This window comes from Suncus etruscus, chromosome 6 (assembly GCF_024139225.1).
Source record: "Suncus etruscus isolate mSunEtr1 chromosome 6, mSunEtr1.pri.cur, whole genome shotgun sequence".
Lineage (NCBI taxonomy): Eukaryota > Metazoa > Chordata > Mammalia > Eulipotyphla > Soricidae > Suncus > Suncus etruscus.
The window spans coordinates 117158208-117176911 of NC_064853.1; the positions used below are offsets into that span (position 1 = coordinate 117158208).

General features: G+C 46.3%; 2 protein-coding genes and 1 pseudogene across 2 annotated transcripts; 2 read left to right on the forward strand and 1 right to left on the reverse strand.

Moving 5' to 3' along the window:
• Window positions 1-3964: 3964 nt before the first annotated feature.
• LOC126011870 (histone H2A type 3-like) lies at window positions 3965-4496 on the forward strand (annotated as a pseudogene).
• Window positions 4497-4588: 92 nt separating this feature from the next.
• Window positions 4589-4987, reverse strand: LOC126012009 (histone H2A type 2-B). The gene has a single exon (XM_049775792.1). It carries the CDS (start codon window positions 4979-4981, stop codon window positions 4589-4591), a length of 393 nt encoding a protein of 130 aa, XP_049631749.1. The 5' UTR covers window positions 4982-4987.
• Window positions 4988-15711: 10724 nt separating this feature from the next.
• On the forward strand, window positions 15712-16423 carry BOLA1 (bolA family member 1). Its single transcript, XM_049775787.1, has one exon. It carries the CDS (start codon window positions 15853-15855, stop codon window positions 16246-16248), a length of 396 nt encoding a protein of 131 aa, XP_049631744.1. The 5' UTR covers window positions 15712-15852; the 3' UTR covers window positions 16249-16423.
• The last annotated feature ends 2281 nt before the right edge of the window (window positions 16424-18704 follow it).

Here is an 18704-nt window from a genome sequence, read left to right on the forward strand (position 1 = left end):
CATTATCTGATTATTTGCTTTAAGGTTCTTTTCCAGCCTCCTCTGATGTATGAAATTGTTCTGCATCTCATCTCCAGCTCACTGATTCTGTTCTTGGCTGCTGTTACTCTATTGAAGAGACTTTCCATTGAGTTTTTAATTTCATCTACTGAGTTTTTCAGTCCTGTCATTTCAGTTTGGAGTTTTCTGATTTTTATCTTAGTGTTCTCTTCAGCTTGATCTATTCTTTCTTTGAGTTCTGTGAACATTCTCCATATTACTACTATAAATTCCTAGTCTGAGGGGTTAACTATATGGTTGGTTTACTCTGGGTAATCAGAGCTGCCATCTTTATTCTTTATGCATGCTCTTGTCCTACATTGTTTCCCCATTGACACACTTATAGGGTGTCATGATATGTCATGATGGGGTTAAAGGGCTGGGAGATGCACACAGCCATATAGTGAAATGGAGCAGCTGCACTCCTCCCTGCTTCTCTGTTTGGCTCAGGAAGCCAAAAATGGATTGATGCAGAGGCTTTATAAAGGCACCATGCAGGAGATGGAACCGCCTTGTGGGACTGGGACTGCCTACCTGGTTGGTGAACCTGGTCCGTGAAAGTTTGCTGTGATCTTTCTCAGCAGTCTTCCGCAGGGATCAGGAAGCCTCAGATTTTTTTCTTTAAAAGAAGTTTTTATTTCAGTAATTCCATTACCATATATTTGTAACATAGACTACTAAGTAAATTATTTGTACCTGTCAAGGAGCAGTCTTGAGGGAGGTCAGGAAAGAGGGAACAATGGTGAAAGGAATGTTATACTGGTGGTGGGTTTGGTGTTGGAACATTTAATGCAAGAAATAACTGTACTGTACTTTTGTAAATGACAGTGTTTAAAATTAGAAACTTATTTTTCATAAATTATACATATCATCATGAAATTTAGTATTCAGTGAGTTAAGTATCCCATAAAAGCATTTGAGAAAAATTACATGTAATATATTGTTTGGGGGGGGGGGTAGAGTGATAGCACAGCGAATAGGGTTTTTGCCTTGCATGTGGCAAACCCCAATTCCATACCTGGCATTCCATATGGTCCCCTGAGCTCAACAGGAGTGATTCTTGAATGTAGAGCTAAGAATAATCTCTGAGCACCACTGGGAGTGGTCCAAGTGAAAAAAAAAGTAATATAATCATAATTTTCTTTAAATTTATGTGTACACTGTAAAAGATTGTATAAATGTCAAAATGTTTCATGATTTTTTTGAGTTAAAGAATAATAAGATGAATCACTACTCAAGAAGAAAGAAAATAGCTAGACTTGGTCACTGATTTGACTAGGTATTTGTGTATATTTTTAACTTCTTCATTATCAAATATTATAAATACATTTTTGTTTTGTTTCAGAACTTTGCCTGCTGGGCTTAGTGATTACTACTGGCTTGGCACTCAGATATCACTCCTGGTGAGGATCAGGAGACCATACATAGTACCCAGGTTTGAATCCAGGTGAGCCACTTACAATGCAAGCACATTACCCACTGAACTATATTGCTCTAGCCCCAAAATATTCTTTTTTCAGGGGTTGTTTTGGAGTCATGCCTGGTTGCGCTCAGGAATTACTCCTGGCAGGCTCAGAGAACTATATGGGATGCCAAAAATCAAAACCAGGTCGACCATGTACAAGGCAAATACCTTATCCACTGTGCCAAAAATACATTCTAGTACCAAAAATACATTCTTTAAAAGACTAGGGTGTGGTCTTTGGACCACATATTAAAACTTGGAGAGATTAGAGGGACTTTCTATTTATACATGAGGACATGACCTGGTTTTCCAAAAAAATGGTTGAGTCTTAAATCCAGTTCACCCAGAACTTTCATACATTAGCTACAGACTACATAGTTTCTTGAACGGAATATTATTCTTTTAACATCTACAATAGTTACTAACATATACAATAATTGGTGCAACCAGGGATTAATACAGTTTAAGTATTGTATTAATATAAATATTTACTCTTTGTTTCTGTGATCCCTTTACTATTTAATCAACCTGATCAAATTTGCCCTTGTCCTCTTCTTTTAGTAACTGTGATTTACAATCTCATCTTTACTCATTTTTACTCCCAGTCACTCAGAAATTATGCTTCTAACTTTCCAATTTCAGTTACACAAAAACAAAAATAAAATTTTGTAAGTAGTTATTTACCATCCCCGCAAATTAGCTCAGAGCTTATTTTTATATAAAAAGAAATATTTTATAGCTACTGTTAAAATCCTAAATTTAGGGGCCGGGTGGTGGCACTAGCCTTGGACGGACCGTGGTTCGATCCCCCGGCGTCCCATATGGTCACCCAAGCCAGGAGCAACTTCTGAGCGCATAGCCAGGAGTAACCCCTGAGCGTTACCGGGTTTGGCCCAAAAACCAAAAAAAAAAAAAAAAATCCTGAATTTAACTTTAAAATGTACACCACATTCTTTTCCCACTAATGGTATAAAGGAGTATACTATTTATGCAAGTTTACTTTATTGGGCATTTGTTTTTGGTTCTACAGGCTCAAAACTCCATTTTGTGGGTTCTGGGGAATTAAATCCTCCTGACCTGGCTCTCAGGAGACAAAAAAACAACCTGCACAACTGTCTTTGTCATCCACAGCATGGACATTTAGCAAGTATTTATTTGCAGTGTATGAGCATGTGTCCTGAGACCCTGGTCCAGAGGTATTCTTGGTCCAATTAACTGGCTCTTTCAGCTCCACTTAACCTCTGAGGTAGAAGTACTGTTAGCTAATGACTTAAATATTTATCCTTCAGGTCAGAGCAGTCCAGTTTCTCCTGAGATCCTGGTCCAGAGGTATTCTTGGTCCAATTAACTGACTCTTTCAGCCCCACTTAACCTCTGAGGTAGAAGTACTGTTAGCTAATGACTTAAATATTTATCCTTCAGGTCAGAGCATCCAGTTTCTCCACAGACCTGGTAAAAGGTAGTAAAATTTGCCATGCATTGCAGAAGGACGGTGGTTAGAATCCCAGCATCCCATATGGTCCCCCGAGACTGCCAGGAGCAATTTCTGAGCGCAGAGCCAGGAGTAACCCTTGAGCTGCCGGGTATGACCCAAAAACCAAAAAAAAACATAACAGCATCATCTACAAGTATTTGAAAAGACACAGGGGAAACATGATATGACACCACCATCTGCTATAAGTCTCATCCTTTTAGACTCATAAATCCCTGCAATCAATCAGGACCCCTTAGCCAGAAGCAAAGCTGACCACCATTATCTTGTTCAACAAGATAATATCTTAATCAACAAAATCAAGATTTGGGACAAAAGGAGTAATTTTAGACACAGGGCGCTCATTGTTCTGCTTGTGGCATGTGGAACTAACGTTGTTAAGTATGATTGGAAGGAACCACAAAATGGGACAGAATGGGAGTGATGGGTGAAAAAGTGGGAGGTGGAAAAGGGAAGGGGGGGGGGGTCTTTCCTGAGAACAAAGCTCTAAATTTGAAGAAAAACTCTACAGTCCCAAAGGTAGAAAAGGCCTTTGGTGCCACTTCAGCACAGAAAGAAATCAGAAGAATCTGGAAGCAGGTAGCGAGCCTAGAGGGGAATGTCTGGTCCCAGCTATCGCCCAGCGGTGACCAGAGATGGGACTGGGAAAGCCGGCGATGCGCTCGATGATGTCGCTGACGAACGCGTTCCTGGTGCCCAAGACCCGGCCAAGGCGGAGATGCCGGCGTCCGGCTGGGCCTGCTTCAACCCATTGACACCGAGACGGAGGCGCTCTCCTGGCAGCTGCGCTTGCGCTCCTTGTTGCCCTCCGTCTGCGTGTGGATCACGTCTTCTTTAGAGCCTAAGGGCGCCGGGCGCGGGGACCTGCCGAGAAGGTCGGAGCGACTTCCGCAACTGGATTTCAGAAGTGGGTGTGGTTATGTAAATGAGGGATCCGATCCGGGCCGCCCGATTGGTCTCCAGGGCTGATGTCGCTTCGGCCAATCGGGGCGCTCCAGAGGCAGTCCGGGCTCCGCGTATAAAAGGACGGAGCGCGGTGTGGAAGACGGCTGCTCTAGCAGTCGGGGCGAATAGGTGTGGTGTAGCTTGGCGGTCTTGTGGAGCCGCGGCAAGACCCAATCGCGCTCGTCCCGCGTCGGGCTGCAGTTCCCCGTGGGTCACGTGCACCGCCTGTTCCACAAGGGCAATTACTCGGAGCGGGTTGTGGCCGACGCCCCGGTGTACCTGGAGGCCGAGATCCTGGAGCTGGCGGGCAAAGCGGCGCGCGACAAGAAGACGCGCATCATCCCGCGCCACCTGCAGCTGGCCGTGCGCAACGACAAGGAGCTCAACTAGCTGCTGGGCCGCGTCACCATCGCGCAGGGCGGCGTCCTGCCCAACATCCAGGCCGTGCTGCTGCCCAAGAAGACCGAGAGCCACCACCAGGCCAAGAGCAAACGAGCCCCGGCGAGCCAGACCGAAGGACAAAAGCTCTTGTTAGAGCCGCCCAAGCTGTCATGACGAAAGGAGCTCGTGCGCCGTATTATCAGCCCTTCCACGGACGCCTTTGGGTGGCTCTGAAAAGAGCCTTTGGGGTGGGGCGGGCGGGTCGACTACTTGTTCTTGCCGGGCTTGTGGCTCTCGGTCTTCTTAGGCAGCAGCACGGCCTGGATGTTGGGCAGGACGCCGCCCTGCGCGATGGTGACGCCCCCGAGCAGCTTGTTGAGCTCCTCGTCGTTGCGCACGGCCAACTGCAGGTGGCGCGGGATGATGCGCGTCTTCTTGTTGTCGCGCGCCGCGTTGCCCGCCAGCTCCAGGATCTCGGCCGTCAGGTACTCGAGCACGGCCGCCAGGTACACCGGGGCGCCGGCCCCGACCCGCTCGGCGTAGTTGCCCTTGCGCAGCAGCCGGTGCACGCGGCCCACGGGGAACTGCAGCCCGGCGCGGGACGAGCGCGACTTGGCCTTGGCGCGGGCCTTGCCGCCCTGCTTGCCGCGGCCCGACATCACGACCCGAGAGGCAGACAGACCAAGCAGCCCTTCTCCGGGGATGTGGCCTGGACCAGCCGGGGGATGTGATTTATACGCGCGGCCGGGAGGGGCGGAGGGACGTCGTCTGATTGGCCGGAGCGGGGCCCTCGGCTGGCCAATAGGAGAGCAGAACGCGGACCCGGCTTGTGTCGCCCGTCACTGCGGACATATTGAAGCCGTCCCTGGCCTGACAGGGGCTTTAAACACAGGCTGCGGCTAGGACGGATTTGGGACACGCAAACGACACCTCGCTCCCGGCTCAGGGGAAGAGATCACGCCCAGGCCTGAGGAGACTGGTCCTCCTCGTCGGCCTCCTGCCGACCTCCCTGAGGCAGCTGCCACTTTGGGATGTGCTTCTCAGGTCGCTCGAGCCCGGAGCCCGGCGTTTCCTCGCCTGGGATCTCTCGATCTCACCTCCCTGAGCGTTCGTCTCAGTTCAGAGCCCTGCCACCATCGGCCCAGTCCTTTGGCCCCACCGCCTCGGCCTCGGCGACTCCAGTTCGCCCTTTCTTTTCTGACTCCAAGCTGCTTCACCCAAATACATTCGGCCAAAATCGACTGCGAGGCAGGCGGCAAGCAGACAGGGCCTTTAGCAGTGTGTTTCCAGGTGTAAAATCAAAATTGTTACCTGGAAATGAAGTTGCTTTTTGGTCCATTGTGTGAAGGCTGGACGCCCCCCAACTCCCTCCCTTTGTGTATGTGGGAACTGAAGCTTGATAAGACCAGAGCAATAGTACAGCACGTGGGGAGCAGGCCTTACATAACCCTGATTCCATCCCCAGCTTCCCATAGTTCCTCAGCCTGCCAGGAGTGGTCCCCGAACACTGAACACCTCTGGGTATGGTTAAAGGATTTTTTTAAATAAAAACACTACAAACAGGCTATGAACAATGAACTAGGGAAACCAGCCGATCAGGGTTCACTTTCCTGTTGCTGCACCAAAAGGCTGCCGAGGTGCTTGGATAAGGACCAACTCCCACACCGCACAGATGAGTGGGTCTCGTGAGGATTGGCTGGTGACTGCTTCAGAGCATTGATGAGACCTTAGAGTCCTGCCGTAAATACATCTTTGCCAGTGCTAACTCCCACTCTTAGATTTCACTGATGAGGTAGCTCTGTATAAGGGCAGATATATCCAGGCACATATACACACGCAAGCTCGCACGCGCACACATACTTGCTTCTCAGCAGTTTTTCTTCTTTCAAGCTTTTCCCACATCCTCTGACCCTCATTGTTCTCAGACTTCAGCAACAGCCCTGCAAATTCATTTACTTAATACCACTGCCTTCCATAGAAATCTTTGTTTTTGGGCCACACCCTGTGACACTCAGGGATTACTCCTGGCCATGCTCTCAGAAATCGCTCCTGGCTTGGGGGACCATGTGGGACACCAGAGAATGGAACCGAGTTCTGTCCTAGGTCAGCCACGTGCAAGGCAAACGCCCCACTGCTGCACCATCGCTCTGGCCCCTTCAATAGAAATCTTTAATGTACCGTATTTTCCGGTGTATAAAACGACTTTTTGTTTTGCCTTTTTTTTTTTTTTTTTTTTTTTTTTTGGATTTTGGTTTTTGGGTCACCCGGCAGTGCTCAGGGGATACTCCTGGCTCCATGCTCAGAAATTGCTCCTGGCAGGCACGGGGGACCATATGGGACGCAGGAATTCGAGCCGATGACCTGCATGAAAGGCAAATGCCTTACCTCCATGCTATCTCTCCGGCCCCATAAAACGACTTTTTAACCCATGAAAAACTTATTAAAAGTCAAGGGTCATCTTATACGACAGTATACGGCATGCTGAAACTTACTCCAGCTTCGGAGACAAGTGATCCGCCCCACATCTTATCGCCACATCCCCTCCAACTGCCAGTCATCATCACTCAGTCCTCCGTTTGTCCTGACTCATCTTTAGGGCACACAAAGGAGCTGAGTTACCAAGCACTGCATCCCATTCAGCTGCCAGGTGTCATCGGTGGTATGTGGCTTTCCGGTGCTCAGTCCTCTGCTTGTCCTGATTCATCTTAGGGCACACAGAGGAGCTGTTACCGAGCGCTGCATCCCATCCAGCCACTGGGTGTCGTCGCTGGTATGTGGCTTTCTGGTGATCAGTCCTCTGTTCAGCTTTTATGGGACACAGAGGAGGCACTCTAACCTCCCTCTAACTGTCCGATTAATCATTGCACCCCAGCCAGCTGCTCTTATAGGAGCCCCCACTCCCTCTCTCAATGTAGATCACAATTAAAAAATCAGTCATTCACTACAAATGACAAATATAAAATGATTGTTGGCACTCCAAAGTCTAGCTTTCTTAAACATATAGTGTTAACCTTTGAGGGTTCTACTCTTTTTCTCTTACGCTTTTTAATTTCCATTTGGTGTGCATTAAAAGAGAGGTAGTCTTTTACACCGAATATAGCCCAAATCCTATAACCCTAAATATATATTTGGTTTTTGTATCACATCCGGCAGCACTCAGGGGTTACTCCTGGCTCTATGCTCAGAAATCGCTCCTGGCAGGCACAGTGGACCATATGGGATGCTGGGATTTGAACCACCATCCTTCTGCGCCTAAGGCAAACGCCTTACCGCTGTGCTATCTCTCCAGCCCCCAAATCCTATATTTTAACAGAAAAAGTAGGGGGTCGTTTTATATGCCCAGTCATCTTATTTGTCGGAAAATACAGTAAATGTCTTTCTCCAAATCCTTCTCTGTCTCTCTCTCTCTCTCTCTCAAAAAAAAGGGCAAAACTTAATTACACACACACACACACACACACACACTTTTCATAGTTAGCACAGGAGATAGCATACCAGGGAGAAAGGAATAGAATGAATTCTATTATAATGTTCTATTCTAGACTTATTTAACTGACCATTTTTAGCTGATAACTGTTACCTTTCAGGCAAGGGGTGCATAGGTATATGAAAGTCTCACAAACTGTGGAAAGTAGTGTAAAGCCATTACCTGTAGAGACTACTCCTAGTAAGTAAGAACGGTAGACAGGATTATAAAATACCTAAGTCCAGTAAAAGGTGATGACACATGTTACCTCAATAGTTGATGTTACTTTTGATATTAATTGATATTATTGAGGAACATGTATTAATAAAAATATGTGGCCCAAGGTTGAGGAGATAGTACTATGGGAAAGGCAGTTATCTTTCATGTAGCCAACCCAGGTTCCATCCACATATGGTCCTCTCTGAGTCAAAGAGTAAGTGCTGAACACAGTTAAATGAGGGAGGATGAATTAAAATGATTTTTGTAATCATTTAAAAATATTAGTGGGAACCATAGAAATAGTACAATGAATAAGGTAATTGTGTTGCATTTGTCTTTCCCAAGAAATTAATCATGTGGAAATCCTGATAGTGTCAATATCTCAATTGTATAAGATAGTAGAGATCCTACCACAATCCTGATACCCTGCTTAAATTAGTGGCTCCCCTTCTCTTTAACCATCTGACCTGTTTTTATTTTTATCACTCCTATCCAGTGCTATAAGGAATGGTGAAGGGAAAAGAAAATATAGTGATCTCTTCTTATGTGGTAAGTCCTATACTGTGGGTGCACATGAAATAGCTATAATTGTTCACAAATAATGAAATTGAAACTCAGAAGAGTTAAAACTCTCGCTAGGGATACAGAGCTCAAGGGCTAGTGTACAGACCTGAAAGTACACCAGTTAGGGCACTTTCCTTGCACATAGTCAACTTGGGTTCGATCCCTGAGACCAGATATGGTCTCCTTAACCCACATGAGTGACCTCTCAGCACAACCAGATTATGGCCCAGAAAGAAACAAACAAAAAAAGGCAAAACTTAATTACTAGATGCATTTGACAAGATCCAACACCCATACACTATTTTAAAAATAAAACAACTGTCAGGATGGAGCTATAAGAAGGGTAAGAAATTTGCCTTGCATATTGTGAACCCAGGTTTGATCCCTGGCATCCCATATTGTCCTTGGAGCCATAAGAAGTGATTCCTGACTGCAGAGTCAGGCACTCCTGAGCATCGATGGGTGTGGCCCCAAAGCAAAAACAGACACAATAAAAATTTTATTAGAGAGGTCAAAGAGAATACAGAAAAAAATATATAGATAAAGTGACTGCGTTACATGCAGTCTATCCTGGTTCAATTTCTGTCCACAATAACATAGTCTTTGAGCACTGTCAGGTGTGGCAAAATAAACAAACAAACAAAACTTGATTAAGGAACTAGAAAAATAATAGAACAAGTAAAGTGTCAGTCCAACACAAGGCTAAATGAATTCAACCCCTGGGACTCCATTCTGATCCCAGAGTCCACCTTGGATGATTCCTGTACAGAACTAGAAATAAACTCTGAGTATTGCCACACCAAGTCCAAAAACAAACAAAAAACAAAAAGTGACAGGTCTACATTCAAACAGTTCCATAAACTCGAGCTATTCTCGAAAGAGATGTAAACCAAAATGTAAAAAATATGGGTACACTGACCACGAAAGCTGGCAATCTTTGAGAGAAGTAGACCAAGTCACCACACAGCTAAAGCTATGCCATCTGCACCTATCATCAACAATTGTCACTTTGCCAAAGGCCCAGCTTCACCACTCAACTACAGCTCTTTGCAGAGAAAACAAACCAACAAAACTTTCATGCCTGTATTTGGGCTGACATCACCAAGATATTTTTGGAGTGAGTACAGGCATGTTCTCCCCACCTTGTCAGACTTCAGGAAGACCTGGCAGCCAAAAATATATCCCACAAAAGTCATAGTATTGGCTACAGTGCTTGGAATTTCTGGGCCATTTGGCAGCATATGTGGCCACAAAATAATCCCCTTTTTTTCTTTTTTTCTTTTTCTTTTTCTTTTTTTTTTTTTTTTTTGGTTTTTGGGTCATACCTGGAGATGCTCAGGGGTTACTCCTGGCTCTATGCTCAAAAATAGCTCCTGGCAGGCTCAGGAGACATATGGGATGCCGGGATTCGAACCACCATCATTCTGCATGCAAGGCAAACTCACTACCTCCATGTTATCTCTCCAGCTCCAAGGCCCAATTTTTTTAATACTATCACCCCCCAGTAGGAACACATCTGTTTAGATGACAGCATGTATTTGAAGCCACACACACACACACACACACACACACACACACACACACACACACACACGGAGCAGCAAAAAGATAAACCAGCAAAGAGCTTAGACCTCTGACGACTTAATTACTCCAATTATTGTAATTTTCACAAATTTTCTTGTTGCTGTATTGTTTGTCTATTTTTCTCCTTTTTTCTTTTCTTTTTTTTCTTTCTTTTCTTTTATTTCTTAAAATAATTTCACTTCAGGGCCTGGAGAGATGGCACAGCGGCGTTTGCCTTGCAAGCAGCCGATCCAGGACCAAAGGTGGTTGGTTCGAATCCCGGTGTCTCATATGGTCCCCCGTGCCTGCCAGGAGCTATTTCTTTTTTTTGTTTTTTTTTGTTTTTTTGGGCCACACCCGGTGACGCTCAGGGGTTACTCCTGGCTATGTGCTCAGAAGTCGCTCCTGGCTTGGGGGACCATATGGGATGCCGGGGGATCGAACCACGGTCCGTCCAAGGCTAGCACAAGTAAGGCAGACACCTTACCTCTAGTGCCACTGCCCGGCCCCTCCAGGAGCTATTTCTGAGCAGACAGCTAGGAGTAACCCCTGAGCACCGCCAGTGTGGTACCCCCCCCAAAAAAAATTTCACTTAACTTACCTGGAAATAAATGTATTATGATTAACAATGGAATACGTGGTCTTTAAATAAAGTAATTTATATTAGGCTTAACATCATTTTGGGGGGAGAATTGGTCAGGCAGGAAAGAATGAATTGACCTTTCTAATTTATATTTCACCCAGCTATAAAATATTATTGTATTAAGTTCAGATTTGACTAATAGCTTGAAATGTCCATTTCATTCAGTTACCATCTATTGTTCCCACAGAGTTCCTTTCCCAATCATCTTAGCAGAGTTATTAAATGATAAATACCTCAGGCCATTTATAAAAGCACACATCCTCAAACATCTATCTCCTTGAATGCCTCAGGGATCTTTAACAAAAATCAGCTGAAGTTCTTCCCAGACCATCTTGGGTATTTATTATTTTGCATTCTAGGTCCATTCAACCATTTCGACCCAATCCTCATTATCTGGGCCCCTTTCCCAGTGCCTTCAGTCTGAGCTGTGTACCCCACTCAATCAGGCAAATATCTCACCTTTTCAGAACCTTTTCAGGTTCAGTTGTCATCTTCTCCCATACCCAGACTATAACCCACATCTCTGTTCATATCCTGCTGTTGGCACAAAGCACATACTATGTTGATCACTGGGCTGGATGTTTCTCTCACTTTCTGCTCCACCATGGGAACATCTGTCACTTATGTCTGAGTTGGGAATGTTTCATTTCACCTCTCTGACATTCACCTCTCTCAGTTAGATATTTTGGGCACAAATAGATGAAACACTGGAAACTACTGCTGGCATACTTCACACTCTAGCGGTGGTCCTCAAAATTTTTAATCAGGGGGCCAGTTCACTGTCCCTCAGATCGTTGGAGGACCGGACTATAATAAAAATAAAAACTATGGGGCCGGAGAGATTGCATGGAGGTAAGGCATTTGCCTTGCGTGCAGAAGGTTAGTGGTTTGAATTTCGGCATCCCACATGGTCCCTCGAGCCTGCCAGGAGCGATTTCTGAGCATAGAGCCAGGAGTAACCCTGAGCGCTGCCGGGTATGACCCAAAAAAAAAAAAACCCACGAACAACAACAAAAAACAAACTATGAACAAATTTATCTGCATATTGCATATATCTTATTTTGAAGTGAAGAAACAAAACGGGAACAACTACAATATGTGTGAGGACCACTGCTAGAGTAATTGCTACACAGCTCAGCACATAGGCTTCTTACTAAAGATACAGTTTGCTCCATTTGAGATCACTGGCACTTCATCTCTACTCTAGGTGTACAGTCTCTCCTGCACTTTGTAACAAACCACCAGGATCGCCAATCTTCTTTAGATCACAAATTTTTGTTATTATGGCTCTCTCTCTCTCTCTCTCTCTCTCTCTCTCTCTCTCTCTCTCTCTCTCTCTCTCTCTCTCTCTCTCTCTCTCTCTCTCTCTCTCTCTCTCTCTCTCTCTCTCTCTCTCTCTCTCTCTCTCTCTCTCTCTCTCTCTTTTGTTTTGGTCACGGCTTATTCCTGGCTCTGTATTCTAGGATCTGGGAATCAAACCTGCCTTGGCTGCATGCAAGATAAGTTATGAGCTGTCCTATCTCTAAGACCTCCAGTGTCTTCTTCACTAATACATTTCTCTTTATTGTTTGTGGGAAGGGAAGGAGAGGGATACAGGTTTAGGGATTGTTTTTTGCTTGTTTTTGCTTGGTTTTGATAGTACCAGAATCAAACTCAGTGCCATACATACTTGCAAAATAAGGGCTCCACTATGAGTCACAGACCTACTTATATGTCTCTTCAGTCATGTTGTGGGGAACCGAGCTGCTGGAACCTAGAACAAAGGTGCCTCAGAAATCCCTGACCTTGTTACCCACGTGACCAGAGGCACCTATGCCCTGAGGACAAAGGAAATAGACAAACACTAAAGTAAATTCAAAGCAGCCCAATACATCCAGCCAGAGAGAAAAATATAGAGCAACTTGCCTTTGTGTTAGCAAAAGATTTATATGTTTACAGCTGATGTTTTATTTATGCTTGCTGAGTAAAATTTATAAGACCCTGTTTGGATCTTGTGCTTTCAGTATAAACATGTGCTCAGGTCTACCTCTTTACCCCTCCCTATTACCTGCCCCCAGCTTACGCTAATGAGTGCTTGCAATTGTAATTGGTGGAAAACTGTAACACCCCCCTGACGTATTTTGCCCTTAAAAGCTGATCTCCCCGGGCAATAAACCCCTGTTGAACAGTGTGAGTTGTCTTGAGGGTCTTTCTTACTAACTTCTTAAGTTTTCTTCACAGATCGGACCTGCTCGAGTAAACCCACAAATAACTAGCGACCCTCATTCCCACATCCCCGCGGGTCGGGGGTCCCCCACCGAGGGTTGCAAAATGTCAATTATAATATAACTGAGGTAGGTAGCCACAGTGTTTGATGATATAATGGAGCATATCCATTAAATAAAAATAATATACCTGGGCCGGGCGGTGGCGCTGGAGGTAAGGTGCCTGCCTTGCCTGCGCTAGCCTAGGACGGACCGCGGTTCGATCCCCCGGTGTCCCATATGCCAGGAGCAACTTCTGAGCGCATAGCCAGGAGTAACCCCTGAGCGGCACAGGGTGTGGCCCAAAAACCAAAAAAAAAAAAAATAAATAAATAATAATAATAATAATAATAATATACCTAATTATAATGAAGTTGCTAAACAAGTTAGACTGAAGCGATAGTACAGTGGATAGGGCATTTGCTTTCACACAGTTTGACCTGGGGTTTGATCACTGTGATCCCATATGGCCTTCTGCACCCATCAGAATTAATCCTGAGCACAGAGCCAGATGTAACTTCTTAGTCCCACTGGATGTGGCCCCAAAACAAAACTAAAACAAAACTAAAAAAGCCGGATTTTAGGGGCTGAAAAAATAGTACAGCTTATAGAGTGCTTGTCTTGCAGTTTCCTGATCTGGGTTCAATTCCCAGCACTCATCTGGTCCCACACACACCAACAGGACTAATCTCTGAGTGCAGAGCCAGAGTAACCCTTAAGCATTGCCAGATGTGGCCCCCAAACAAAGGAAATAAAAATATTTTGCATAGTGGTTGAAAAAAATCAGACTTTCTTCTTCAGTCTCACACCTTCACATGCTGGTTTATTTTCTGGCCCGACATGAAGCTAAAGATAGGGATTCGGCTTGACGAGATGGCAGTGGCACCCCTTACTTGATCCAACCCCACCACGTGGCCTGAAGACTCCACAGTGTTGGGTGGGTCAGCTTCATGCAGAAATAAAGAAACTGCTATGGCACCATGAAGGAGTATTTCATTAGGGTGACATGCAAGGTCAGAAATGACATGAATGGGGGCCGGGCGGTGGCGCTGGAGGTAAGGTGCCTGCCTTGCCTGCGCTAGCCTAGGACGGACCGCGGTTCGATCCCCCGGCGTCCCATATGGTCCCCCAAGAAGCCAGGAGCAACTTCTGAGCTCATAGCCAGGAGTAACCCCTGAGCGTCACAGGGTGTGGCCCAAAAAAACCAAAAAAAAAAAAGAAATGACATGAATGGGTGCTCTCTCTCCCCTACTCCTCCCAAGGACAAAGGGGGATCTAGGGTCTCCCTAGACAAGAGTGTGAAACAGAATCTGCATAGTATCCTGGAAGCAAGGAGCAAGGGTTAAGGGGGTTCGGCTTCTCTACAAACAGCAGCCTCATTATGAGTGCCATGATTATAGGGATAGAATGATAGAACAGTGACTAGAGAGCTTGCTTACGTTCAGTTGATCTAAATTGGATCTTCATCACCCCATAGGGACCCCCAGACCCCACCTGAAGTTATTCATATGCTCAGAACCAAGAATAATCCCTGAACATTTCCAATTGTGGCCCCCAAACATACAAACAAGAGTATAATGATTATATAACTACATCATAAAATCATATAAAATTTTAAAGTATACTTTTACGATAAAAGTATATAAATATAGGTATTGGGATAATCTTTGTTTTGGATAAAACAAGGTGTAATCAAACAGGAGATAGCATATATAAATTGAACTGAAAAGCTATATATCGTCCATTACTCCTTGCTGAGAAATCTTTACATACCACATCGCAGACCTAGGGACCCAGGGCAGCTGGCTATCTTATATCCCTGTATCTGCCACCTCCATTCCCAGCACCATCTTCTCTCCCTCAATCATATTTATCTGCCCCCACATTTTCTCTCTCTTCCTATGCCACTATTACCTAATATTGGGGGGGGGGGCAGAGAAGTTGTCCTACTGCTTCTTCTAGGGCTGTTTTAAAACCTCCACCCAGAGTTTTCTTCGTGGTCCTCAGTCTGGGGCCTCTTCACATACAGCATTTAGCACATGATAGTGTCATCCTTTGTGCACAACCTCACGTGTCCATTATCTGAACAGTCTGTAAATTCTGAGAACAGGCCCTATCTTTATTCCCAGCCTCCAGAACAGAACTGGCATAAAATAAGAACGGCTCGGAACTCCCATTTTTCTCGCGTGTAAAATGAATAATATTGGCTTCAGGTGGCCTGTAAAAATGTCTTTACAATAAAAATAGATTGAACCCCCAAAAAGGGGGTGGAACCGGAGAGATAGCATGGAGATATGCCTTGCATGCAGAAGTCGGTGGTTCGAATCCCGGCATCCCATATAGTCCCCCGAATGAGTCTGCCAGGAGCGATTTCTCAGCGTAGAGCCAGGAAGAACCCGGGTGTGATCCAAACACCCCCTCCAAAATGGATTGAACCATGCCAACTGGGCCAGAATTCTAGTCTTCTTTGAATTCCTGTAGCTGGAAGCCTCGGAAACTACAATTCCCATGAGCCCGCGGGCCACACCGGCGACTCCCGGTGAGCGAGGACTGGATTTCCCAGGGTGCCCAGCGGCTCGAGGCGTTTCGGCCGAAGGTGTTGAACTTGTCCTTGGGCCCTAGTTGAGCCCAGCTCCCGACCCGCGTGCGCTGAAGGTACCGTGGGGCCCAGGCTGGGGTTTAGAGGGGCGCTGGTGGACCCGCTGAGAACCCCAAAACAGCAGAGGCGCCACTTTTGCAACCTCTCGCCCATTCCCTGCAGGTCTCTGAGTAGCCCCGGGCTCTCCGTCGCCCCTTCGCGGGCCGTCCGCCGTCCTGGCCTCCGCAGTCCCCATGCTGCTCCGGCGCCCCCTGGCCATGGCCAGCCGCGTGGGCGCGTGCGGGAGCGGCGCGGGCGCCGGGGGGCCGGTGGAGGCCGCCATGCGCGCCAAGCTGGAGCAGGCCTTCGAGCCCGAGGTGCTGGAGCTGTGCAACGAGAGCGGGGGCCACGCCGTCCCTCCCGGCAGCGAGACGCATTTCCGCGTGGCCGTGGTGAGCGCCCGCTTCGAGGGCCTGAAGCCGCTGCAGCGCCACCGGCTGGTGCACGAGGTGCTGTCGGAGGAACTGGCGGGGCCGGTCCATGCGCTGGCCATCCAGGCTCGGACCCCGGCCCAGTGGAGGGAGAATCCTCAGCTGGACACGAGCCCCCCCTGCCTGGGCGGAAGCAAGAAAACCAGAGGCGCCCCCTGAGCCCCACGATGAGATGAGAGAGGACTCTGACTTTGGGGACTGAGCACCACTGTTCCAGGACAAGCAGAGTCCTAAGTGCTCTCACCCCGGACTGAAAAACTGCCCGGTTCCCTACTTGTGACTAAGGATCTACCGGGCCTGATGAGTTGGAAATAATGCTTACATTAAAAGAATTGACCCGATAAAGTTCATTGCTGTTATTAATGGCCAGTATTCCAGGTGTTCCTGGGAGATCAGAGATCCTTAGAGAAATCAGGGTGTGTCATAAAAGTGATCCAGAGGGATCCTGAAAGGAAAGCACAGACTAAAATAAAAATAAAGGTTGTGACAGGGCGAGGAACGAAGGTGGACAGGTCAGGGAGTAAATAGATGAGACAGGTTAGGCACATTTCCATTCTAGAGAATTTGACAAGATGGCCAGTTTCCAACTGGATTTGCTTTCGTAAGTAAAATCTTGAAGATTCCTAAGAAACAGGGAGCACTTGCCTTGCAAGCATCCAACTCAGGTTTGATCCCCAGCACTTCATATGGTCCCCAATCCCTACCGGGAGTGATCCCTGAACACCAGAACTGAAGGAGTTGATTTGAGGGCTATGCACAAAACCCAGCAAACGATTTGAATGGAAATGGACCAGAGCGAGAAGGGAGTGAGATCACCTCAGACACCTGTGGGTCCTACAGGTAAAGAGTTCCCAGAGAGTGGAATGCAATAGTTCAAGCACCTGCCTCATGCAATCCCCAGCATCACCACAGCGGCACCCTTCATTTTCTTCTCCCACAGCCCCTCGCAACCACTGTTCTCAGTGGATCTTTATGAATTTGACTCATACACTAAGTGAAATCATAGTATTTACCTTTCTGGTGAGCTTATTCCTGAATGAATAATTTATGTTTCTCCCTTGTCACATTTAGAAAACTGAAGAATTCCCTGCATTTGTTTTGACTTTTCTTAGGGTCATGCCCAGCAATGCGCAGGGGTTGCTTCTGGCTCCGCATTAAGGAATCACTCCTGAATGTGCTCAGACAACCACATGGGAAGCCAGGATCGAATCCAGATCAGCTGAATGCCAGGCAAGCACCTTAACCACTGTGCTCTGGCTCTAGGGATTTCATGTTTTAAGGCTGAATATCAGCTTACCTGATGCCTCTCCTGTCTTTAAAAAAAAAAAAAAAAAAAAAAAAAAAAAACTCTTATTGTGGTTTTGGTTAGCATTCCCTAACTTGTAGCTTTGGGGTAGGGTAGGTGGTTGGCCTCACCCACCAGTGGTCAAGGATCTTTCCCACCAGTGTTTGGAGACTTTAGATTAGAAGGTGTCAGGCTTTGGGGCCGGAGCGATAGCATGGAGGTAAGGCGTTTGCCTTTCATACAGAAGGTCAGTGGTTCAAATCCAGGCATCCCAAAAAAACAAAAACAAAAGGGCCCGGAGAGATAGCACAGAGGTGTTAGCCTTGCAAGCAGCTGATCCAGGACCTAAGGTGGTTGGTTAGAATCCTGGTGTCCCATATGGTCCCCCGTGCCTGCCAGGAGCTATTTCTGAGCAGACAGCCAGGAGTCACCCCTGAGCACTGCCGGGTCCAAAAACAAAAAACAAAAACAAATCCAGGTATCCCATATGGTCCCCCGAGTCTGCCAGAGGCGATTTCTGAGTGTAGAGCCAGGAGTAAGCCCTGAGTGCTGCCGCATATGACCCCCCCCCCCCCCAAAAAAAAAGAAGGTGCCAGGCTTTGAACTGGAGTGGGTTGCATGCAAGGAAAGCACTGTAGCCCCTGTACTGTCTCCTCAGCCCAGTTGCAGCATTTTTCATATCCCTGTTGGGATGTCTTCTTCGGAAAAAATATCTGTGCAAGTCCTTGGTCCATTGGTTTTCAAACTTGGGGGTGAGAGGTTTTTTTGGTTTTTTTGTTTGTTTTTTTATTTAGAGAACCATGATTAACAAAGTTCTTGATAGTTGAGTTTTAGGCATATCATATCAACCCCAATTCCACCTCCAGTCTCAACTCCCATCACCCGTATTCCCATTTTCTCCCCTACGACCTATCCACTGCCTGCTACCTTGACAGGCACATTACAAAGCTTGGCATTTGCAGCCAAGAGCTCATGTGTTTAGTGTTATTTAATCTGTGCTTTGGATTTATAATTTTACCACTCTCCCATATCACCAATATAACTGAAGCCCCAATCCCTGCCCGCCCCCTCTACTACCCTTTCTCATCTTCTTGCCTTGGTTTCTTTTCTATCTCCCTAGCTCTGGAGTTAAGAGGGATCAAGACATTTCTCCCCTTTCCAACATTACATTTCTTCACCCAATTATTCTATATATGACAGATAAGTGAGATTATCCTATTTGTCTTTCTGGAATACTTCAACATGGCTTCCAGTTCCAACCAGATTGCAGAAAATAGCTTGATTTCTTCATTCTTTGCATAGTATTCCATTGTATATATATGACACACCC